The 24654-nt window shown below is 47.6% G+C and overlaps 5 protein-coding genes across 5 annotated transcripts; 4 read left to right on the top strand and 1 right to left on the bottom strand.

Annotated features, from left to right (window-relative positions):
• Window positions 1–501: 501 nt before the first annotated feature.
• Window positions 502–1677, top strand: HOO65_030213 (uncharacterized protein; the record flags this gene model as incomplete). The annotated part of the gene is made up of 1 exon (XM_071000353.1): window positions 502–1677. One exon carries the CDS (start codon window positions 502–504, stop codon window positions 1675–1677), a length of 1176 nt encoding a protein of 391 aa, XP_070859892.1.
• A 1351-nt stretch (window positions 1678–3028) lies between these two features.
• Window positions 3029–6986, top strand: HOO65_030212 (Histone-lysine N-methyltransferase, H3 lysine-4 specific; the record flags this gene model as incomplete). The annotated part of the gene is made up of 3 exons (XM_071001794.1): window positions 3029–3712; window positions 3853–6790; window positions 6883–6986. The coding sequence occupies 3 exons, from the start codon at window positions 3029–3031 to the stop codon at window positions 6984–6986; spliced, it is 3726 nt and encodes a 1241-aa protein (XP_070859891.1).
• A 5932-nt stretch (window positions 6987–12918) lies between these two features.
• HOO65_030211 (ilp is an apoptosis inhibitor) lies at window positions 12919–13602 on the top strand (the record flags this gene model as incomplete). Its single annotated transcript, XM_071000352.1, has 1 exon — window positions 12919–13602. The coding sequence occupies one exon, from the start codon at window positions 12919–12921 to the stop codon at window positions 13600–13602; it is 684 nt and encodes a 227-aa protein (XP_070859890.1).
• Window positions 13603–14353: 751 nt separating this feature from the next.
• On the bottom strand, window positions 14354–15292 carry HOO65_030210 (uncharacterized protein; the record flags this gene model as incomplete). Its single annotated transcript, XM_071000351.1, has 1 exon — window positions 14354–15292. One exon carries the CDS (start codon window positions 15290–15292, stop codon window positions 14354–14356), a length of 939 nt encoding a protein of 312 aa, XP_070859889.1.
• Window positions 15293–24453: 9161 nt separating this feature from the next.
• HOO65_030209 (uncharacterized protein) lies at window positions 24454–24654 on the top strand (the record flags this gene model as incomplete). Its single annotated transcript, XM_071000350.1, has 1 exon — window positions 24454–24654. One exon carries the CDS (start codon window positions 24454–24456, stop codon window positions 24652–24654), a length of 201 nt encoding a protein of 66 aa, XP_070859888.1.

Raw genomic sequence — 24654 nt, 5'->3', positions numbered from 1 at the left:
CGCGAGCTAAGTAAACAAATATCCCTCAGTTTTGTTTCCAGGGGGGGGGGCTTGCATTTTCATTCATGTCATGTTATTTTAGTTTTTTTTCTCGTCCCACTTTGCTTCCCAGACCTTGCGTGGAATGTGACGATGTCTCTTTCCCTCACCTCTTGGTTTTCTCTTTGAACTTTGACCTCACTTTCTTCACAACATAATTTTCCACTGTTACTGGTTTCCTCTGGCTTGGCCCTTCTCTCAAACCCAGCCCCGGAAATCTAAAGCCACCCCTTCACCCTTTCTTTGTTTTATCTGTCGCCTGATTATCATCACCCTGTCTATTGGCCGATTTACTATATCGCTTTGTCATTTCTAGTTTTTCTGTCAACAAAAAAAACACGAAAAATTCATCATCAACAAACAAACATTCATCATAACCACGACCTCAAATTAAAAAAATCCGCTGCTCGATATCCATTTCCATACCTTTACCTTGTTTAACCCGTGTTCCTACCATCCAAGATGTTAGCTGCTCACAACGACAATTTACTCCGGCCACGAGGTCTCGCTCCCAAGACTCCTGGAGCCCGGAGACTTCTGCACGATGAAAACGCCGTCACTATGGGCAAAAAGGTTCTGGGCGGCCCTGCTAGAGACCAGAACCAGGAGAACACCGTGCTCCGTGGAAAACAGACCAGCTTTGCTACGCCCATGGCCAGTGCCCAAACCCGCGCTCCGTTGGGTATGAAGACTACCAATGCCAAAGCTCGCACTAACCACCTGGGAGGTGGCAAGCAGGTGTTGAAAGACAACATGGACAACGCAATTTCCCGTCCTAAGCCTAAGCCAACCGTCTTCGCTTCTTCCAAGCTGGACATCCGCTGTGATCCTAAGCCTGCTAAGCCCGAATCCGAAGTTGAGTGTGCTTCAATCGCCCCAGAGATCCCATATGAGTCAGACATCCTCCCTATTGGTGGTCTGTCCCTAAACTGCCTCAAACCCGAGAACCTGTTCGGTGGCTATTACGAGCACTTCATAGACCCGACCAACGACAAAGGCAAGCGGCTGCATTCTCTGAAACTGGAGGAGGACTTGGAAAAGGCCCTCAGAGCTAGTGAACAAGACATCCTGCGTGATATCGAAAACACCGATTGGACTGTGGCTGATGTGCCCGAGTCGCAACAGCACCTACGGAAGAAAAAGACTGTGGTCACGTCCAGACCGGCTAGTGTCACCAGTAACTCTAGATTGCGTCATACCCGTGCTGCCTCTTCTATGAGCACCAGATCAGCAGCGTCTACCCTCGGCTCCGCTCCTGCGAATACCCTTCCGCGGGTCAGGCAAGCCCCTCTCGTCAATAAGCACACCAAGATGCCATCGTGGCTACAGCCCAAGAAGCAGACTGTTCAGGGCATTAGTGACCCTATCAAGGCAACTGTTTCCCGAACGACCATTGGCTACAGCAAAGGCCGTAGTGCTTCTGCCTCAATTAAGGAGCCACGATCTGCGGCTGGCGCAGACCCTCTTGGCTCGATGGATCCGGAAGAGACAGTTGTTGTCCCTTCTCCTACCCACAAGCATACCGCTCGGCCGCAGTTTGTGTCGATATTTGATGTGGCTGAAGAGTCTGATCAGGAAGACAGCTTTAAGGCAGGTAGCCAGGCCATCGACTATGATGACGATGACTTCCAGCTGTAAGACCGTTTGCTCTCTTTCAATGCGCTCCTGTACGCAAGAAATACCCCCTCTTACATGGCATTGGTGCCTCTTGTCCAATCGTTCTCTCCCCCAGATAGTGGTCACAGTATATCTGGCCCAAGGTAACACAAAACTAGCCCATTTCTTGCTTGTTTGCTTTGTCTTTGTTTGTTGACTTGGCTGCGTTAAGCCCGTGTATTTTTCTTTTTTTAAGTCCTTGTTCGGTCTTTTATTTGTTTGTTTCTTTTTCTTGTTGTTGGCGTTCTATCATCAACTTGAGTTATTTGGGATTTCATTTCTTTTGTTAGTCCGTTCTACCCTTACAAGCTTGTTCTTAGCATATCCTTTGTCTTTATTCAATCCACAGCTTGGTCTCTCTCCATCTACTTGCAGAAGATATGATGAATGCAGTAGTATTGTACCTAGGTACCTTTGCAACCACCAGGTTGTGATCTGATCAGCAAATAAAGAAAGCCGCAATTTTATATGGCCAAAAGTATTGATATAAAATGGTATCCAATTGCAACAAATGTTTATTTATTAACCCTAACCCCTAAAAAAAAAAAGACTAGACTTTTCTGCTAGCCTTCACGCATTAATCTCAGCCTTCTCACACCCTGAATGTTATTTTTCTATTCACAACATAAGCATCACCACCGAAAAAGCTCACGACGCACACGCACTTTCTGGTTCGCGTTTTGGTTTTTGTCGTGTTTAATTTCTCAGCCTCGCTGGCCCACTATCTCCATTATTTTTTTCCCATCGCCAACGAATTGCCAGCCACCTCTTTCATTGCGCTTCATTGTCGTCATTGAACAGTCGCCCTTTTTCTTTTGCTCCGTTGCTTCAAGTCGTCATTATTGCCGACTAGTAGAAGGTACTCTTTTTGGACTTGTGTCGCTCCTCACGCGCTGCTACTAGAAACCTTATCGCTATCACTGTCGCTGTCGCGTCATATATCATCCTCCTCAGCTCAATTGCCGATATCGTGTACCCACACTAACGTTGCGGTCAACACTGATTGTCACGACCACTTCTCGACTGTGACGGCCTGCTTTTTTGGCCTTCATCTCATATTTCGAGTCATTGTCCTTCATCGCATATCACTGGTTCCATACCGACACTCACCTCATTGCTAGCTGTCGCATATATAGGCTGCTCATGTATGGTCACTTGTGACTTATCAGCTCCCCCTTACAGGCTGCCATGCTACATGCCTTGGCAACGCAGTGACAATACTGTGAACGAACAACGACACTCCCTTCTTGTTTGTTGTTTTACTCCTTGATTTCATCTTTTCTCGCTGTGTGTCTCCCAGATCGTTCTTCCTGAGTCTTCCTTAAGTCGCATTATGTCTCGCTCCTTGGCGGCGAGCTTCGCCCAGTTCTTCCCTGCCGCTTCACGCGAAGCCAAAGATCGTGCATCTGAACGGGAGCGACTCTCAAGAAAACACCCTATATCTGAGACAAACTTGGCCGATGGAGTTGAAGCGACTACAGCCATCTTGGAATCTCCTTCAACAACATTTTCCCCACCCGCTCAGCTCAACTCCGAACCACCTTGCCCTAATCTACTCGATACCCAAGACTCTCTCTCTCTCAACCGCGAATCATTGAATGCCGGCTCAGATAGCTCTCACTCTAGTTCCATCGAAATTTCTATGGCAGCAAATGGAGCGTTCCAGTCTTCTGCGGCTGTTACTATCACGCCTCTGAGTAGCTCCGACTCCCCCCAACCAAATGTGCAGACCCTGGATACCAAGGACCAAAATCCTGTCTCCTTTAACTCAAACCTTAATTCACAATCACTCATCACCATGACCCCTTCATCTGAGCCTCACAACATTTACAATAACAAAACCACCACAACATTACCCCTGTCTCCTAGTCCAGCTCAAACCGAGCGCATTCCCGCTAGAGATACCAATCGCTCGATTCTCGGTCTGCGATGTATATACGATCCCTCCAGCGACCGCTCCGGCTCCGCGAAAAGCGCGAAAAGAGATCTCGAACCGCGGTTCAAAGAATTTGGACCGGTACGTACTTATACCCATAATCGCACAGATATCTGGCGTACATACACTATACATCTGGGCAGGAGGGGAGTCATCTTTATTGAAAATGCTTAAATTGAGAGCACCCGAGAACTCATGGCTAATAATATCTTCATGGTTAGAACGATGACACCCCTCCTGCCGACCCGCGCCTGGCAAAGGGCGGCCAATTAGGGTATATCAATGTCGACTTTCACCTACCAAAGTCGCGGCTACGGCACGCCCCTTACAATTTAAAGCCGTACCAGTTTGACGCCCGGACGTCTATTGGCCCCAGCCCGCCGACACAGATTGTTGTATCTGGCTTCAACCCGTTGATGTCATTTGCCAAACTCACTGCTTTATTTTCGCAGTTTGGCGACATCGCAGAGAGTAGTAATAAGCTTGACCCTGAAGATGGTAGTTATCTCGGATTTGCTACATTTCGCTATCGCGATTCGCCGCCAAATGCAGTCCGTCGTATATTCGTTGCTGCCATTGATGCCGCCCGACGTGCTGTCAGAGACGCTAATGGCCGTCGCATCGACACTTACCGTATCAAGGTTGAGTTTGATGCCGATGGTAAGCGAAGCATCCAGATGATGCGGGCAGTTGAGAGGGAAAGCCAGGCAAAGGTTGCACAGATTCTCGCAGCATCGACGCAACTTGCCAAATCCACACGAGGCTCACAGACACCAGTATCCCGATCTGGCCATGGCCCTCCACCAACAGCTCCAAAGGGACCTGCAAGTAAACCAGCTGAATCTCGACCACCTGCACCCAGGACAAACCCTCCAGGGGAAGCTCAAACACTCACGACAACACTAAAGGAATTGCCATATATTTTTATCTCTCACACAGCGGTTCCTGTCATGCAAACAACAATTCCGCATTTGAAGCGACGACTTAAGAGCTTTACTTTTGATGATATACAACTTGATCGTACAGGATATTTCATAATTTTTGAATCATCCAACTACGGTCGAATCGAAGCTGAGCGATGCCATCGTCAGTGCAATGAGGCCGAGCTTTTCACTTACCACATGACCATGGAGCTTTTTGTCCCGGCTAATCTTCTCAACCATATTGGTAGCTCATCTACACGCCATCGGAGACCCTCTACTCCCGAGCTCAAGGCTAGAGCAGAACAAAGGGAAAAGGAGGAACAAGAGCAACTAAAGCGGGAGCTAGAAGAGGATATTGAGGAGGAGAAGAGGCAACGCGCTAAAAACTTCGACCCTGTAGGAGAGGCTGTCCAAGTAATCCGTCGCGAGTTACTGGAACACTTAATTAGGCATATCAGAGTCAAGGTTGCTGCGCCGGCTGTTCTCGATTTTATGGAGCCAGCAAATCATGTTGCGAAGCGTCGTGAACTCAACCTTGAAATTCCTGAAATGCATTCTGCATTTTTGGATGACAGTGAGGAGCCCTCTAGAGCTGGGACCCCTAACTCTAGAGCCGACCCTATCGAAAATCGCACTGGCAAGTTTGATGTCTCGGCTTTGCCCCGGATTCGAAAATTCAAGAGTGCCGCACCGCCAGCATCGTCCCTAAAAGCCAATCGCAAGGCGCCAAACCGTCAAAATGCGATACGGTCTTTGCATCATCGCTTATATGACAGCGAATCAGACTCTGATGACGACTTACAAGCTCCAAAGCAACACTCTGTAACACGAGACACCGAGGAATATGAACCGAGACCTACAAGCCGCATGAGTACTGATGAGGATAAGGAAGAAAGCGCGACATGGGGCGGTGGCGAAGAAGACTCGATGACGGAGCGAAGTTTCGCTGCTACCGATGGCTCTCAAGTCCGCAAGCGCAAGCTTGAGCTTCTAGAAGAAGTGGTCATCAAACGACAAAAGAAGCTTGATGAGGACCCTATGGAGACCGATTCAGTAGCACCTACGGATGATGGGAACCACGATGTTGATACCGATGTCCAGTCCCGTGCAGAAACACCAGTCTTGCAACCTGCCACTGGAAAGGCTGCTCCAAAGAAAAAGGCAGCGCCAAAATCAAAGAAGAAGACTAAAAAGCAACTTGCAGAAGAAGCTGAAGCAGCCAAACGGCAGGCAGAAGCCGCTGCTGCTGTTATAGCAGAACCAAAAGCGGAGCCTGAACCGTCCGCAAAGCCTGTGGTTAGAGAAGTTAAGGAGAAGGTGGTCAAGAATCTTGATCCGAAGCTATTCCCCTCAAGCCCAATGCCTGCGCTTGAGCTATCTGTTGATACAATCATCAGCGACTTTAGGATCTTAAATGGCCTTGGTCTTGGTGCCCACGATGCTCCTGATGTATCTCGACTTCTTCGTCGCAGTAAAGCGACGACTATGGAACAACCAGAGCTCTGGGTGTGGACTCGAGACCGACTTCGTACCCTCAATGCTAATAAATCCTCACAGGATGGATCGGCAATGATTGAAGGCTATTACGTGCCTAACCCTACAGGGTGTGCGCGAACAGAGGGGTATAAAAAGATACTGAACTCGGAGAAATCCAAGTATCTTCCCCATCATATTAAGGTGCAAAAGGCCCGCGAAGAGCGCCAGGCTCGGGTATCCAAGGATGGCAAGGATCCAACAGCCTCAGCTGCAGAGGCAGCTAAGTTGGCCGCTGAAAAATTGATATCACAAGGAAACTCACGTGCCAACCGTGCCAATAATCGACGCTATGTGGCAGATCTAAACGACCAGAAGAAAACACTTGGCCAGGACTCGGACGTATTCAAGTTCAACCAGCTGAAGAAGCGCAAGAAGCCAGTTAAATTCGCTCGGTCGGCCATCCACAACTGGGGTCTGTACGCTATGGAAAAGATTCCTAAAGATGACATGATCATTGAGTACGTTGGTGAGGAGGTTCGACAGCAGATATCGGAGATCCGTGAGAAGCGCTATCTCAAGAGTGGCATTGGAAGTAGTTATCTTTTCCGTATCGATGAGGATACGGTTATTGATGCGACTAAAAAGGGCGGAATCGCCCGCTTCATCAACCATAGCTGCATGCCAAACTGCACGGCTAAAATTATCAAAGTGGAGGGCAGCAAGCGTATCGTTATCTATGCTCTTCGCGACATCGCACTGAGTAAGTTGTCTTTTTTTTTCTCACAGGAAAGCACTGCTTTTCTTGCAGATTCAAGTCAAGGCCTGTAAATGATGCTAACACTTTTGATGTAGACGAAGAATTGACGTACGATTATAAGTTTGAAAGGGAGATTGGCGCTCTAGACCGGATCCCTTGTCTCTGTGGCACTGCTGCTTGCAAGGGATTCCTTAACTAAAGTCGAATTTGGTGGTGTTGTCCTCTGTTCTCACATATCTCTCTTTCGTGTCTCTTGCTCTTCTATCTCCATTACGCAATATAGGGAGAAAACACGGAGATCGTCTGCTCCGTTCCGGTGTTCTAGGTATTAACTGACGTCTCAATGGCTGCTTGGCTAGTTTTGCATTATCTTGTCGGCGTTCTTAGAGTCTTAGAGATCATTGAGTTCATGGGCTAGGATCAATGGCGTTTCCTTCTGTATTTCCTCGACCCCAACATCCACTCTTTACCGTTCTTTTCTACTGCACTTCTTTTACAAGTTCCTTTTCCTCCTTTGGACTCGGACTTCCTGTGGAGCAACTGGGTTTCTTGGCTGTGTTTCCAAGAGTTGCTCTTTGTCTCATGTTTAGCATGTTTATCAATGCTTCTCAGAAAGTGTGGTTGGGTGAGGGGGTTTCTTTTTTTTTTTTCTACTATTTCTTCTCACCTCATTTGTTATTTAGACTTGGATAAACATTAGGGCAAGCTTTACTACAGAATAAACATTAATCTTTTATTACTTGCAGCCTAATATGGACACAGATAAGCACCCAAGACGTCATGTTTTAGGATTTCGCGCGTTTATGGTGGTGGGGGGGGGGGGGTTGCTTCTGGTAGGTTTCTTGGTGGTTATTATGATTCTGGACCTATACGATCCGGGCAAATTGGAGACGGAGATATCCTGGAATCAATGCAAACAAAACAAAGTAGGGGAAGGGACGGTGTTAATACCATGAGCGATTGGGGGCGGAAGAAAGTAAAAAAGAAAAAGTGAAAAAAAGAAAAAAAAAAAGTAAAAAAAAAATTAAATACATAGATGTACATCGTCGTAAAAATGTAAATCTGGAAAGACGCAGAATGCCTTCAAGCGGATTTGAACCGCTGACCTCGACATTACTAGTGTCGCGCTCTGCCAACTGAGCTATGAAGGCTTTTGGGATTGCCGATTTAGTTTGTTTTTAAGTTACATTATATAGGACAAAAGTAACAGGGGTCGTCAATTGCAGTGAAATCAGTAGGTAGCCGTAAATTAATAGAGTATTCTGTTCTGTCTTTTGTTTCTTTTATTTTGTCCTGTGACGGCTATAGGGTGAAGGCGAGTAACAAGCCTTCTTAGGGACGCAGATGCTTCTCTCGTCAGGAATCTGTGGTCAGCCTTGCCGAGGGCCAATGCTGTCCGGCAGCCAATAAATAAATCCAAGCTCAAGAAATGACAGTAGGTAGACATAAACCAAGAAAACACAATACAGTGTCTTTTGGCTTGTGCAGCTTGATCTAAGCGTTTCCCATAGACATTAAATAAGTTCAAGTTCAAGACATCTTAGTTTTTTGCACATGGCCACCGCAGACCAAAAACACTGAGTAGCCAGTTCTGGAAAATGTAAGGTACACTCCAAGGCGAGGCTGGATAGAGAGCGAGCCTCCTTGCCCTAGTGCCGGAACCCAACAAGTCACAGGAGATGCTCGAAATTTATGCACACCTGCAACTGCTGACTGTCCGGGAATTGCGCTGCAAGATGACATCAGGCAGCCGCTCTCGTCCAGGATACGCTGTCGTATTGCTGCAAAGAATAGCAGGAATACATTAAACGACGATACAATGTGACATTTAATTATGTTGCTCTCCAATGTTGATTAGAGAGCGCCTATTTGATCCTAATGATTCTAATAGATCAAGAATATGTTCGGGTTCAAATCGTCTAAAGGTCTCCTATCCGGAGTACCCCATGGTACTACTACGGAAGAAGAGTAGGCAGACGTCCGCTAAGAATACACGCAAAATTTTCAAGGTTCGTTTAATACAATAGACTCCCAGCCAGTAGTGAGCCTGGCGTTGTTTTATTTTGCCTGTATAAATATTGCGCATAATCCAGTTTAAGCCCAGAAGGAAAAGGAAGGAAGCCAATGCTGTGTAACAGCTCGTGTATGTAGAATTAGGAAGTTGCAACTCGAGGGAGCCCAAGGACTCGGCTCGAGGGAAAGCTGGCAAAGCAATTGCCCCTTATGGCAATAATACACTGAACGACACCCCGTATCAGTCGCAGATTATATGCAGTGTTAGTATATATTTTACATATTTGTATATAAGGATAAAACAACGAGAGTCCGTCATAAGTACAACATAGCTACGGCTATGCGAGCCTCCCGAGGCTTTAGCCCTAGTAAAGGGTTGTCTTGACATTCAGCTCGACTGCACACGAATATGTCTGACAAAAACTTTTCCCTTTAACGACACAGGCGACGTTGTACACCGTGAAGTAATTGAGGCGACTGGGCTAGGACATGATGACAAACCGAGGGGTCTCCTGAGCATATTATTGATAGAGTACATTGTGTGCAACTACATTCCAGTAGGAATAATGGTAGGTGCGGAGAGTCAGCGATGCCAAGCTAGCGAACTTGTGTGCCTGCGTGCCAAGTACCATAATATGTGTGCATACGTACTTCTACAGCGGCTGTACATGACCGCTAAAGCATTCTTGCATGGGATGTACGGCACTAAATTCCAGGGAGTGGAAGGCTGCATGGACTGAACAGAAAAAGGCCCTCTTGGCTGCCGAGCCTTTCAAGACAACAGTTGAAACGCTCTCTAGTATGCCTTGCGCTTTAGCACCTAGTGGGCAAATTTCTCAGCCAGCAGCTGCGATGGTTTGTCATGGATAGAGAATGCCAAAATGGTGCTGAAACGTGGAAAGGACAACAACGTAAGGAGAAAAGTAACTCAACTAACAAGGCTCTCTATTTTACTTGTTGACCCAACTACTGCTTTCAAATCAATAATTATCTACATCTTGTTCGCCATTAGTAACATGATGGCGGCACAGCTGACTAAGTCCCTAGCAGGTTTTTTCCCAGTCGCGGCACAGGGCTTGGACTGCTCTCATGGCTGACGATAGTACGGGGGTTTTGCTGCGAAGACACTGTCTGCCGAGAGAATGGTAGCTGCAGTGTTCTGCGCTAGCAGGGCATGGTATAAGAAAAGCAGTGCCGTGAGCGACGATCTTTGAGGAGGGGGAAAGAAAGACGGAGAGAGAGAGAGAGAGAGAGAGAGAGAAGGAGAGAGAAAAGAAGGGGCAAGATGAAGTGAAAGTAAATTAGTGGCTAAATAACGATTAGATCGACCATAATCGTGGTTCGGTACCTAAATAGAGTAGCCGTGAATCGAGACTTGCCACTCTATCTAAGCTTGTAGTGGAAAAGGAAAGCGACATGGCCCAAGTATAGGCTCCTAAGAACCACTAGAAGAGAAAAGAGGGTCCATCCGACAAACAAAGCACAGCTAAGTTTACAGGGGGGAGCCTGGTCAGTTGAGAAAGTTGAGAAGTTGGAAAGGCAAAAATGATTCGGTAGCTCCCATCGTACACGCGTCCAGGCTGATCCGCGTAGCCAAGAAATCCAAGGGCACCAAACAAGAGCCAAGAAGCGCAGCCGCCACAGTTTTTAGGCTATTTATACAGATTTTAGATGAGGATAACGTTGGTGTTAGTCGATAATCGTAACAGAAGGGTCGTCTGAGTGCCGCGTCCAAGACCTTAGTCCAAGGCTGGAGGGAATCGGGGGGGCACTAGGAAGGATGCTTAATATAGGCCCTTGGGCTTGAGGTAAACCTCAGCGAGTTGTTGCAGGCTTTCTTTTCTCTACAACAGAGTAGTACCAACATCAACTTATGTACATTAGTTTTTACTGTCCTAATTATGCCATGTTGTGTAGTAGCCTATTGCTTCATAGTACAGAAGAAGAAACGTTTGCGAGGAGCTCACAGGCTTCCTCCGCATGTCACAGCCCATCTAATAGCAGGATCAGATTATAGCAGTTCCATTTCTACGGCCTGTCATTGATACGTGCAACGGTTGCAGTCTGGCCTGGTCAATATCTCGGGCGCTGCAAGCACAATACTAGGCTCTCAGCTTGTTGAAGCAACATCGGCTCACTCAACCTGATCCTCTGAATAGACCAGCCTTCCTTCCTCTCAACACAATCTTCACACCATGTGCCTCACTTTCGCTCGTTCTTGGGCGCCTGTCTATTTTAATCACCCCGTCAGAGAAGTTCGTTACTTCACAACGGCCCGTGCTTTTTTTTTTACCTGTTTTTCTGCCTTGCTAGGTTTACCGTCGTTTTCTCCCTAGGCTCCTGGGGGTCCTTGGTTGCTCTTGGGTTGTTGCTGGAGCCTGCCCATGATTATGGCTAAGCGCAAGCGAGAGCCTCGTCGTGTGTGGTTCTTGGCTTTATTCTTCTTGTTGTTAGTTTAATTCCGAGTCTTCGGCCCAAAACACTGACATGCGGGAGGCGGGCAGAGAACTGAAGAGACACATAAGAAACAGCCATCAAGTTTGGGGGAAGCAGAGGAGTAGCGTAGATTCATAATGGGAAACAGTTCGCCTACATAAAAAATATTTTCTATATAACAAGTACACCCATCCCCACCTCTTAGCTATCAACAGCGTCTCTCTCTCCGCTTCTTCCATTATTAACTATCAAACGCCTCTCCGCTTTCCTTTTACTGAAGCCTCGATCTCTTCCATTTTGTGTCCTTTTTTTTCCCTTTAGGCCTGAAGACTTGGTTTTGTCTATATTGTCATACTTGACCCTGACCCTCACCTTTATCCCTCCCCATCCTCACGCTCACGCACACTCTTACTCTCACCCTTTCCCAATCGCGTTTCCTTGTCTCACAATCCTCACTTACACGAATTTGAGAGTCGGTCATACTCCGCTCTCTCTGTCAGAATCAATACAAAACCTGAGAGCCCTGAATCTGGGTCTCATGTTCCTGAGTTACTAAACGTCTATATTTCGGAGCCTTTTCTGCAATATTCCGATCCCACTCGGCTTCCAACGCGTCCTGTTGGCTACCACGCTCCTAGAGCCTCTTCCGTTGTGGTTGTCCGTCCGGCTGCTCGGGTCTTCTAGTCCATATATAAGACCTACCTCAGCCCTCCTCATTTGCGCCTTCCGTATTGAACACTCCCGTATTTCTTTTTTCTTGCCATCTTCTTTGTTCTTCAGGCCTAGACGCAGAGGAGCCTTCAGCTTCATAAATTGCAGCCACCTTTGGTCGTCCTTCTTCAGCTTTCACGCCTTGCTAAGCTTGCCTCCTTGTTGCTTTTCACGTGATATCACTGAGATCTTTTATCACTTCTCTTTCTCTCTTTCTTTTTTTTTTTTTTCATCCAGCCACGCCCCCTATATCACCCCCCACTTCAGCGAGCTGATCCCCACGCCCTCTCATCAACCAAGCCAACGTCAATTCCTTCCAAAGCACTCGAAACTCTCAATATGGCTGCCGCCAGCTCAGCTCCCACTATGTCTCATGTAAGTTAGTTTTTCACTCACCAAGTCTAGTAGCTGTTCCCCCCTAGATTCCACTCACCTACCCCTCCCCCCCCCTCCCCCCCCTTTTCCCTTTCTCTCTTTCTCGATGTGCCTCTCTAGCTGTCATTTACCGCAGCTACCTTGACATGGCTCCGTTCTTATTATTTACCCTTTGTCTGTGTAACACTCCTTATTTATTCCCATTCTTGTTTATTTGCAATTGCCCTGCTTGGATGGCAGGTAGACAAGCATCGCAAAGGGCAATTGCCTGGCATCTTTGTTTGGCGCATCGTCAGCTTCTTGGTTACACAGGCACACATATTGGCTTTTGTCACCAAGAACTACACCGATGTCTTTCTACTTCGATTGGCTCAAAGTTGCTCTTGTTTTGCGGTTGAAGAGATTCCCGTGTAGGAATTTGCCTTGCCGTCCAACGGAGCCTGGAAGGGGGGGGGGAGAATGGGGGTTATTAAGCCAGTGCTTCCCCACCCGTTTCTTGTGTTTTCAATACTCTTCCTTTCCTTCACTCCACATTTCTCTCCCATTATTCGTCTATCTTGCAGTTATACAAACCCTTCTCCAACTATATCTTCCTCATGATTGCTAACGGTATCTTCGGTCTTCCCCAGCCTTTTCTGGGTAACAGCGACATCTTCGACTGGCACCCCAAGTTCCAGTCCTGTGTGCGCTACTTCCTCGACGTTGCCCAACACACGAGCCCTGTTCAGGCCGTAGCCGCGTATGTCAACATCCAGTTGCCAAGCCAGCGGCCACGCCAACAAATCCTATCCTCGGCTCAAGTGCTACCACATACTGCATCTCCAGGACCTGCAGCCGGCGGTTCATCGCCCTCAGCACGCACCACTATGTCTATGAGCATGTCAATGCCGCCTGGTTCGCCGACATCGTATGTCACTGCCGGAGCGGCTCCTTCTACCGTCACACTGCTGCCGTACATCCGGCGACTAGTAGCCACAGGATTTGACGCTCCTGGAGTTCTGCACGGCTTCTTTGGCGACGATTGGCGTGAGGGTGTTGGCCCACTGCACGAGGCGGAGCGCCAGAACTATCTATTTGCTGCTAAGAGCGATACGTGGCTGCACGTCAAGGCCGACTATGATATGGATGATGGCCAGACCATCCCGTTTATGCGGCCGCTGAATGCAACGGAGGAGGAAATTGAGGGGGCTGAAGCTAGCTGGAGCGAGTGGCTAGCTATGCAGGACTGGATGCTGGGTCCACGAGCACCACAGATTCGGGTGAAGCGAGAGCGGGAATGAAAGCTGTTGCTGTTGAAAGCCGCCAAGAATCAAGGTTTTGTCTGGTGTCTTGGGTCCGTTCGGGGTTTTTTCGACATGTTCTGGATTTATTGGCGTCCCTCGCTCTCGTTCTCACGCTCGTCCTACTGCGTGGCCTGTCTTATCAATCTGTTATAACAGACTTCTTTCGGTGTTTTCTTAGATGGAGGGGATTACCAGTACTGGCGTTTTCATTTCTTGTTTTTTGTTTTGCTGTTTCATTCAACGTTGGATAGATGGAATAAGGAATATTTATAAGTACAAAGACAACCTCCCTGGTATGACGACGTTCTGTGGTGACTAAGTATACCAACCCATTAAGACAAAGTATAGCCCCCAACTAATGAATGCTGTGCGCCATGACGAATCCCCGGCCTCTCCTATGATTTGTACGGCATTAAATAAAAACAAAAAGGAGGCTAGATACGGACATATCTAGGAAGGCAAGAAGAAGAAAAAAAACTCCGCAGCAAGAAGTCAAGCTGTATATACCCACAGCTGAGCGACAAAAAGGACCAAAAAATACCACACCCAATATTATGTAGATACAGATGAAAAAGAAAGGGTGGAAAAAAAAAAAAGCAGCAAAATATAAATGGCAGAATAGAAACTAGATGTGTAGAGTAAAAAGCGCAATGTCAGGGCGTTGTCAGGAACAAAGGTGGAAAGAAGCGCCAAAGCTATCGCAGCATCAGGACATGCCTCACACCCCATTCTCTCTTTTTACACCATTTCAGATCGGATTCTCCATACCAGGCAACGGGACGGCTACCTGTGATGCCAATGGGACCGGCTTATTCCGCACACTCCCATTTGGCCCAAGCCCACGCTTCATCATCCGGCCCAGTACAGTGACTAGCTCACAGGCATCGGAAAACATGTCATCATCCATGCCCTCCTGAGCATCGTAGACCTCAGAAATGGTGGCCTTGGCTAGTTGTCGGCTGCCCTCAACATCATGCACACATTCATATAGAAATGCAGCATACTCGGTCTTAACTGAAAGCCGCAAAGAGTGTGAGCCCCATAGAAGTTCTTCTGAGATCGTAACAGCTTCGATGAAGTACCGTTGCGCTAGTGGAAGATAGTTTGTAGCGGAGATGAGAAAGTCTGGTGAAAACTCTATGGCTTTTGGATTCACCAATTCAAACCCCGGGGGCGGTCGCAATGACGGGCCACCTTCCAATGGGTGTGTGGGTTGTATCGATGAACTTATGGATTCCAAATCATCATCCCGTGCCATGGCCTTTCCTTTGCCCTTTGCATCTCGTTTTGGCTGGTTAGATGCATGTGATATCACAACCTCCGATATACTCATATCGGAGACTGGAGGGTTGTTGTAGAATAAGACAAAGATGTGATAAAATGAGGCCCGTAGTTTGTATGCCAGGACTTTGAGCTCTCTGTAATGGCTAACCATTGGCAGCACATACTGCTCTAGCATTTTGAGACCCTCTCGTGAAAGCCATAGGATATGCCACACCCTCTTGAGGTATTCTGGTGAGCTTAACGTTGTTTGCCGCCTCTGCTTTTTAGCCAAGACAAGCTGCTCAGCCAGATTTAGGGACAAGCCAAGGATTTTGAACAGCATTTCAGATAGCAAATGGTTTTCGGGTTCGACTGCCTTAGCTAGCCGCCCAAGAAACTTTTGGTCAACCTCGGAGGAAGCCATGATTGGGACAAAGAGATCTTGTTCAAGTTGGGAGTCTAATAATTCACTCCTAGTCGGAAAGCTAGTTAGTAAGTGCATTATCATGGGAGTAATATCAGACCCGTCAGAGCACGAATTATCGAGGTTTTGGGGCATTTGCTAAGTAAGACTGATTGGTGCTTCAAGGGGGGAGGGGCAGGGGGAAAAGGGGGGGGGGGGGGAGAATGATAAGCTGTAAGTGAAGAAGTCTGTGATTCAAGGATTTTTTTGAGGGAAAAGAACGAAGACCTACTGGAAAATAAGGAGGGCGAGATTGCTGAGTATTGACTTCTTTATGTGGCCCCAAAGTTCAGACCGATCAGGTCGCAACAACGGACGGCGTTTCTTGTGACAGGTGACTCGATGCCTTGATATTTAGCCGCAAAACAGCAACAGCTTGAGCTCCCAGCAAAAAAAGTGACTTAGGCTAGGTTGACTCCAAAAGAACCAAATAAATTCCCACGTAACGCTATCACAACAAGTGGCTAGGCTAGGAACAATAGATAGATGAACGGATGATTATGGATCGAAAGCGCAGAATACAACTGGACCTGGAGATGGGGAATATGGAGAATGCGATCTTAAAAGATGTGAAAGAAGCGGGACTGGAGGTTGTGGTCGATTATTTCTTGCACATCATCATTTGCAAAACATCGGATCGGATGAAGTGACGAGCTGTGATATTTTTGTGGATGAGGACAAGACAAGCGGCAATTATTTCTCAGGAGAAAAAGCCAAAGACGTTTGTTTTTAGAGCGTGTAGACAGACTTTGTAGTAGAAGCCCTTACAAGGACTCTTGGAGACGACCGGCTCTGGTGCAAATACGAGCCTGCTGCATATGTTGTTGTTGGTGGCGTATCAATTGGGTTGCTTTTAATAAAAAGCTGAGCCTATGCGCACAGTAGGGCCTGAACCTGCAGTTGGGCTCAGCCTTGTGGGTTGTGAGGTTTGTCTGGTAGAGAACTTGCAATGATGACAAAAGACCTAAAAGGGCCAATATCGGAGTAGAATCACTGGCGTAGAGCCCTGGCGATTCTTTTTTGAAAACAAAAAAAAACAAGTGCGGCAAGTAAAAAATGGAAGAGAAAACGAGTGACGATCTTGGGCTCAACGATCAAGAAGAAGCGTGTTTTATGTATAATATTGCAAGAGCTCTTTGGTGTGCTAACTCCGGTATTCAAATTCAAGCGCATACAATGGTAAAGAGAATAGCTTTCTTTTTTTTTTTTTTCTTTTTCGGGGGATCGAGATAGTAATGTGTGAAGGAGGCAGTCAAATCGACTGGCTGGTTGGTGAGCTCAAAGGGGCAGCAGGCCAGGTTGTATTGCCCCGAGAAAAAATAGGCGAGGCGAGATAGGCGCCGACAAGATATGGGCGCAAAAGCAGGCGGCTCGGGCAATTGCAAAGGAGGTATGTCGTCGAAATAAGCCAGTAAAAAGGAATGATGACCCCAAGTCGAGATAAAGGCGCTGGAATGGAAGTGATGGAATGGAGCAAGTAGGCAGGCGAGAGCAAATTGTAGGCAACGGGCGTTTAAGGTGAGACTTGGGATTCAGGCCCACGACGCCAGAGAAAAACGAATGTATTGCAAGCAAAAGACAAGGAGGTCGGCGCTGATGGTGGTGTCTCGGTCCCAGGGTTTTTGGTTAGTAGCTAAAGAATAGCTAGCACTTAGGGGCGCGTGAACGAGTGACGAAAGGGACAAAACGAGGCTGGGTCAAGCAAGCTTATGCTACGTCAAGACCTTGGGTGGCTTCGGTATTGAAAATTGAAGATTTCGGTATAAGTATAGGAGAGTTCGTTTCGAGATCTTTGAGCTTAAGCGATGGGGTTGTCGGAAGGCGAAGAAGTAGCGCGGGATTCAATTCAACAGTGAACAGGCAGGTTTTTTTTTTTTTTTTCCTCTTTTCTTCGCTTTGAAACATAGGATGTATAAAAGAAGGGTTTCGTAACGAACGTAGCGGACAAGAAAGAAATAATAAGAAAAAGTGATCTTATCGACAGATAATTGGGAGTGCGTAGCCTGGAGTCTTTCGCTACGCTGAGTGCTCTCGTAGTTGTATGCTGTAGATTTGGCGATAGGAGACTAGACCAAAAATTGCAGATGGGGAAAAGAAGGGCGAATCCACAGCGGTGTTGTGGCAACGGTGCGACATTGACGTTTTGGCTCTGAGAACTGCGAAGCCGACGCGCGACGAACGTGACTGGTCCTAGCTGACTAGTGGAACAAGGGGGCTCAGTTAGTACTGTGTATGCAGGTAAAACCTGCCTATTTGCTAGTAAGCAACAGCCAGGGATGTTATATTGCCAGCTGAAAAAGGCTTCTGGTAACGGAAATGTTGCTACATGACGAAGTTGATGATTATGGAGATTCTGGCGATGATCACTCTCAAAAGACACGAGGAAGTCGATGGAGAAGAAGCCACATGTCATGATTCCCATGCTAAATGGATGGCCATATCTACAAACAGAAAGAGGTATCAAAGTTTTACGCATTCTTTCCTATTTGGGCTTTTTTGTTCACAGATGGGAAAAGAAGAAGGAACGAATAGAGCGCATGTAACCTGCTCCTCCTCCTCTCGGAAGCTCCAAAAGAGACGTCCGGAAGGACGGTGGTGTTCAATTTTACAGCGGCTAAAATTTGTCGCAATTGCAGGCGTTGGCTAATCCCATCCGATGTCCTCCTCCTTCCGATTCCAGCTGTCTTGCATGCAGGTACATAGTCGCTTGTACATGTAGATTGAAGTGTACATGCGAAGAAGTTATGTATCTTCTTGGAAGAGAGACCTGTTGTTCTTTCAGACAGTGACTTGTGACGTGATTGTGATGACGAAAGGGTGCATAACTTGGCTATACGTGTAATATGCTTATTACTTTATTTTGGTTAGTTGCTGTTTACTTTGTCTCTTTTAGGCACGCAGTACACAACAACCTCCACGGCGAGTCATAATGTATGCAGGTACAAAGCCCATCCCATCCACCCATCACCTGTCACTCAATTTGTGCTTGATTTTCCAGTTTAACTTATCATAATTCAAGCCTTGGTCTGGCTTGAACTAAAAAGGGGGAGGGGGGATGGTTTCTATGACGTGACCTGCATGTTGCACCAGGGTTTAAGTTCCAGACCAGAGTATTACCATCTGGCTGGCTGCATGAGATTATGAGGTGGCCGGCAGATATGTGAGGGTCATAGGGGATTTTAGAAGGAAAATATAAATCTTGCGCATCCCGTCCTTACTTCTCCGTCCATCCATCCCATTTGGCTTGAGCGAATCACATCTTAGCAACGCGTAAAGATTGGCAACATCAGATGAAAAGAGTACGTGCAAGTTGGGCAGCTGGGGCCAGCTGGGGCCGGCTGCTCATAGCTTTCTGTAGTATGTTCTATTTAACCCCAAATCATCCCCTTAACCCTTAACTACATCATGCCACGAGGTCGCAATATCAAACACGCTCATTCTTACTGCTCATTTGAAACTCCGCATGTGAGATACGCACTGGTGTCATTTTACAGCAGAGTAGGCCCCTGCGGTGATTCAATCTCGGTGAAGATCGCAAAGTGCAGCAACGTGGCCAGCAGGCATTGTGTGAATGGTTCTTGACCCAAGTGTTATAGAAGGTACTATAGATCACACCGAAATACGGACAGTAGTCTCGGTACTACCGAGTGGTGAGTACGATATAGATGGATGCGGTTTACCACCTGCTATGTAGCAGTCGCACAATAGCAATATTATAGTGCGTTGTATACTTAGTATATGTACGACCCAGTATAGCACACCGATCAAGGGCGGGCCACTGAGCTAGGAGATTCAGGTGAGCAGAGTGACAGGGGTGGGAGTAAGGAGCAGAGTCACGGCTCCGAACAAGTTGAGCAGAGCAACTTGTAGAGGTACTATCCTTGTTTAGGCCACTAGCCAAGACAAGAACAAAGCAAGGATGAAGCTAAAATCAGGGCCCTGTTGGGGTTGAAAGATTGGAGGGCTAAGATGGTTGTTTTGAAGGCGGGTAAAGAGGGAGGAGGAAGAATCTAATAAAGGGTAAGAAGAGAAAATAGAAATGGCAGCAAGACACCAGACGAAAATGGGAAATGGGGGCAAAGAGATAAGAAGAGCAAACAAAAAGGGAAAGCTAACGAGACTGGTCCGGACCCAGGGGTAGGCAGCTCGGAAAGTTCCAGTTTCACTCCCCACTGTTGCATTACCTACGGCCTACCTCATGGCTACGCACGCATATAAGAATAGAATCGATGATATCAGAGGCTGGAGAACCTGGATGGCTGGCTATCATACGCGAGGGGACAAGGCATTGGGATCTGGAGAACATCCAAGGCCTGGGGAAACCAGAGGAGAAAAAAACACTACAACAAACATTCCGAAGATAACGACACGGACGCGATGCACCATCAAACAGAAGCACCAGCACAACACAGTCTAGAATAGAGCTGTGCGTGCCCTAGGGCCTAGGGGACCCCGAAAAAGATGCAGAGACGGGGCTTAAGACAGCTCTGCACGGAGCAGAGATACTGGCGTTGATTCTGGCACTGGCACTGGCCTTTTTTTTTCGTTACGACTTACTAGGAAGAGGCTAGTAAATGCAGTCTTGAGACCAGGCCGAGCAAGGCTAGGGAGATCTGGAGGCTCGCCGGGGCTATCGTAACAAAAACGCTTAAGTAGACGAACGTGGTCGGTTGATCTTCTCTGGCCACAATCTAGGCTCCTTTTCTCTTTGTGGAGATAACTTTGGGACTCACCGACCTGAACAACACACATGCTCTATATTATGTGCGGCACTATAGATTCGGGAAAAATATAGGGCCTTCTAGAAGCTAAAAGGAAGGAAAATAGAAAGCACGGGGCAGCTTGTAGATGTTGCGTTGAATCTTGTCACCGCCTCAAGGTTCTTCTTTCTGGGCCCATTTGTCAGGAAGAGTCACGGAGATAGACAGACAGGGAATCCAAAGATAAGATGCAGATAGACAAACAAGGCCCAGCCCTGGCGCATGGCATGATGTGCTGCATTGTGTTGCATGCATATTATTCATCCATCGCCAACCATGAAGGCCTCACCGAGACTCTATACGCCGCAATCTTGCACAGGAGCTAGGAAGGGGAGACCATAGGGCCACAGGGCTAGAGGAACGCCAGGACACAAATGCCGCAAGACTACAGGCTGCTAGGAGTGTCTGAGTGCCCGGATAGCCGGATCCGAGTCCGCGAGACCTACTCTGCTGTTTTAGAGCTGCCAACCCCAAACCCCAAAATTTGCCTTCCCCCACTGATTTAACTTGCCACATTGTATATACACCCAAATTTATCTTTATATCTCGCTAATGGGTAGAGAACTTCAAGATATGCCACAAATGCCTCATTAGGCCACGCAGGGCCCGAGTGGAGGCATTCCTTCAAAGGTATCGTCATTATTTGGGGGTCACTTGGGGAGGAGAGGGGGGGAGATAACTTGTTTCTGGAAAATTTGACGGCAGGGTGAACGAAAAAGAAGCAGAAATAAACTATTTTCAGATCTGCGTGGATTCTGAGTTGGGGGGGGTGGGGTGTGTATTCTTGGGTTTCTACATGTTAAGAAAGGAAAAGAAGCGGGATGATACGTTGGGCGTGATGGGCCATGGGATGAAGTTGAGGTGAGATTGAGAGGAAAGAGGGTGTACCGGCCGCGTTTCCTACCCTTCCTTACCGTAGCATCTTCATTGCCGGAAACAACATTCCCGGTTGTCTTCACATCTCGCGAGTCCCCAAAACCAAGTGCCCTGTAGGGTTTCTCCCCCTCAAATCAACTTATTTCTCTAGTGTTTGGAAAGAGGCTCGTCTAATGATCTGACCCTTATGCTAAATGGTCTTTGGCAGTCCGAGGCCCTATATTAATAACAACACTAGTATAATTTACGGACCAGGAGCAAAACGAGTAATGCTGCTAGGTTAAATGAGCGGGGGATGAACTACTGGGCAAAGTCGAGTAGGCCTGTTATTTGGGTATCAGCCCTGGCTGGGTACCAAAGCAGAGAGAGAGAGAGAGGAGAGAGAAGGAAAGCAAAGAGCTCCAGATTCAAGGCCAGATATCGTGAAATAATGAGGCTCTCGTGTCAAGAGCTTACCAGCATTGTGTGTGTGCGGGCTCCGCTATTTTTTTTTTTCTTTTTTTCCCTTTTTTATCTTTATTATTTTTTACTTCGTTGTCAATCAAAGAGACAAGAAGACGTTAGCTAAAAGAAGCAGTCAGTCTTGCCTCCTTCTCTATCTAACCCTCGTTCGGGAGGACGAATAGTTACGTTGATATTAGTCGTTTCCTCTGTTCGGCAGTTTCTGTGAGGTAATTGGAATCGTAGCTATTGGATGGACAACATTCGGAGGAAGCTTCCACCTGTGTTAGTGGTCTTGGTGGGGGAAATGCATTAAATTGGCATTTCGGCTTGTCGTTGTTGCGCTGTGAATAAGGCCTGGGAAAAGCCAGAGCTTCCTTTTCATTCGGCCGCTGATCGGTGATGTGAGGCTTGTTGCGTTTCGCTCCTCCTTTTTTTTCACTCTTTTTCTTTGGCCTACATGTTGGTTGAGCTTGTGGATTTCTAGCTACAAAGTCCGCAGTGTCTCGCCCTGCTATTCTAGCCCTCTGTATTCTATTTTGAGAGCTGTAGATCAATGTCTGTGTCCGTCTGAAGTGGGGGGTGTCTCTCGACTCTTTAACCGTAAAATGAAAGAAAATGGGCGAGATGAGATGGAATATGGGTACTTGATTCTATTCCGAAACAGAGGCAGGCAGACGCATAGTATGGTACAGCACGTTTGATGGGCTGGGGCCGCGCTGTTTTTAAACCAACGCTTCTTTTTTGGCTCTATTTTAATTTGGTCGTGTGTCTATATGGCGGTTTGGGTTAGGGCAGAGGGATACGGAGACGAGAAAGACAAGCATACTTGTCCTTGGTCTTGTCAAAATCTCTTTTTTTGGTACTGTGCCATACGAAACAAATACAGCCGCGCTTCCCTCGCCAGAATCCACCATCTAGCCACAATGCAAATAGCTGCTGTCTGTATTCTTGTCGTTGTCAATGGAAGATTGGCTTACAGGACTGTCGTTGAAGTAATTGGAAGTAGTTGCTCTCTTTGGCGGTGTCATTGGCGCTGCCACGGGTAGTTGCTTTCTTGTGGACCGCTCTTTCCCTTTTTCTTTTTCTTCTTTTCTTCAAGTCCTTGCCGAGGACTTCACCAAGCCCTTGGCTGGGCCCTTGAACGCTTGCCTGTCTCTCCAGGACTCGAATCCTATTTGGATCCTGACCTTTTTTTTGCAATAAAACTACAGGCGAAGCGAGACCCCAGACCCTCCTAGCTTTCCTTTGCAAGCTGCTTTGTATCTACCTGCCCTGTTCTTTTTTGGCTTTGGCTGTTTGATGTGCTTGTTGGCCTGATAGGCGGTAACAAGAAGGGAGAAGAGAAACAAGAGGAGAATACCGAGTATGCCGTCACTCAAGAAGGAAAGGGGAAGGGGTCTCAGAAGCCTCAACTGGGCAAGAAGCTACCGGGCCGGGAATCAGGGAAATTCCTTTGCCGGCCTTCTTCCTCTTTGGCTGGTAGAGGCTAGTTGATTTGGCTGCTGATTGTCCCTTGGTCGCAATCCAGTAGTCATAGTCTATAAACTCGGCGTTTTGCTGGTCTTGTTACATACAATCTACTACACTATAGTAGTCTGACGCAACCCAAGGCCGAATGAGGATCCTGGCTAGGGCGAGGATCTTCTGCCACCGCTTTGCCTCATTTCCTCTTGCTCTTCTACCACTCGGCAGATGCTTCCACACGTTTTCCCTTTTCGGTCTGGTGCAAAGAACATCCCCCTGGACAAGCAGCAGCAAGAAGCAGCGACCTGGCCGGATGAAAAAAAAGCCACCAGCAAGAGGGCCAATCAGGCCGTGCTTCTCGTTTCTGACCTTGACCCCTTCTGGCCAGTGCTGGCGTTGGGATATTATTATTATTACTATTATTTTATGTGTTTTTTTGTCTGCTATAGGAATCCTTTTTTTTTTCTTTTCTTCTCTCGGCCACACCAAAGTTATAGTTGAAGCATGGCCATCCTTACCAAGATGCTGCCACCAGAACGGAGTCGTGAGTTTTTATCAAGTAACATGATGGGCTTGAGGTTGATCCCTCTGCAAAGGAAGAGGACATGCAAAGGGGACACCATTGGCTGCTGGAATGGGGCGGGGATAGCTTCAATGGGACTTGCCGTTTGTGCTTAGAGGTGCAGAGCAAGAGCGAGATGCGAAGCTAGTGAAGCGGCGACAAGGAGGCACTCGTTCGCCTCTCCCTCTTTGCCCTCTCTCCCCTCTATTGCCATTGCTCTCCCGGCTCTCTCTCCTCTCTCTCTCGTTACAACTGCAACTGCAACTGCAACATGGACTTACGCCTAGCACAGACCACAGCCGCACCGACAAAGATAGACTTGACATGGAACCTGGACCTGGTCGCTCACTGTATGTATCGACGAACAGAATCCCAAAATTGGAGAGGGAAGCTTGGTACTGGCAGGCAAAGTCGACAGGGTTGCTTCCCAGCAAAAGAGAAGGGTAGGAAAAGGAAACGGCATGGCGTGTACCTATGTACGGACTACGTACTGTGGGTGGTGTCGCATTGTTGCATGTTGGTGTCGTGTGCCAGTACTTTCTGCTGCCCTTGCTTAGCTTGGGTTTTGGTGCAGGACGAGGGAAGAAGAGAGAGAAGAGAGGAAGGGGTGTGTTAGTGAGACCCAGCAAGTGGTGTGCCGGCCGAACAACAAAGCAGGAGCAAAGCTTCTAGCTTTGGGTCTGACGAGTATATATGAAGCCGGACACATCCCTCGTCGTTCTGTCCTTCTCGTCTCTCACCATCATCATCCCACAGCTTCTTCAGCTTCATTTACATCTGCATACATCAGCGCTCTTCGTGTTCTTTTTCTTCTTTTTCTCATCTTAGCCTTTGTCATTCGCCCTGCTGCTTGAACTGCCTTGGGTCATTTTGCATCTACGTTTTAATAACTTGTGCATTCTCTCCTCGTCTGATCTCTTCTGCCTCTCAGACAACCACTCCACTGCAGCTGTTGAGCCCTCAAGCGTTTCTCCCTACCTTACCCCCATCTACAATAACACCACACGTCTTCCACCATGTGCCAGTACTACGCCCACCAGTTCGTGTGCAAGCACAAGAGCCTCAGCTTTGCCCGCTACTGCGAGCGAGCCGGCCTCATCCAGACCCCGTGCCAGGACCGCTCCATCTGGCAGACCATTGGCATGGACAACGCTTGCGAGGAGTGCATCATGTACTTCCCTGACAAGTTCCCCCGTCGCCGCATGGGTCGCATCTAG

Source organism: Ceratocystis lukuohia (assembly GCF_044167205.1).
Source record: "Ceratocystis lukuohia strain C4212 chromosome Unknown Supercontig3_pilon, whole genome shotgun sequence".
Taxonomy (NCBI): Eukaryota; Fungi; Ascomycota; class Sordariomycetes; order Microascales; family Ceratocystidaceae; genus Ceratocystis; species Ceratocystis lukuohia.
This window is presented reverse-complemented; position numbering and strand designations above follow the sequence as displayed.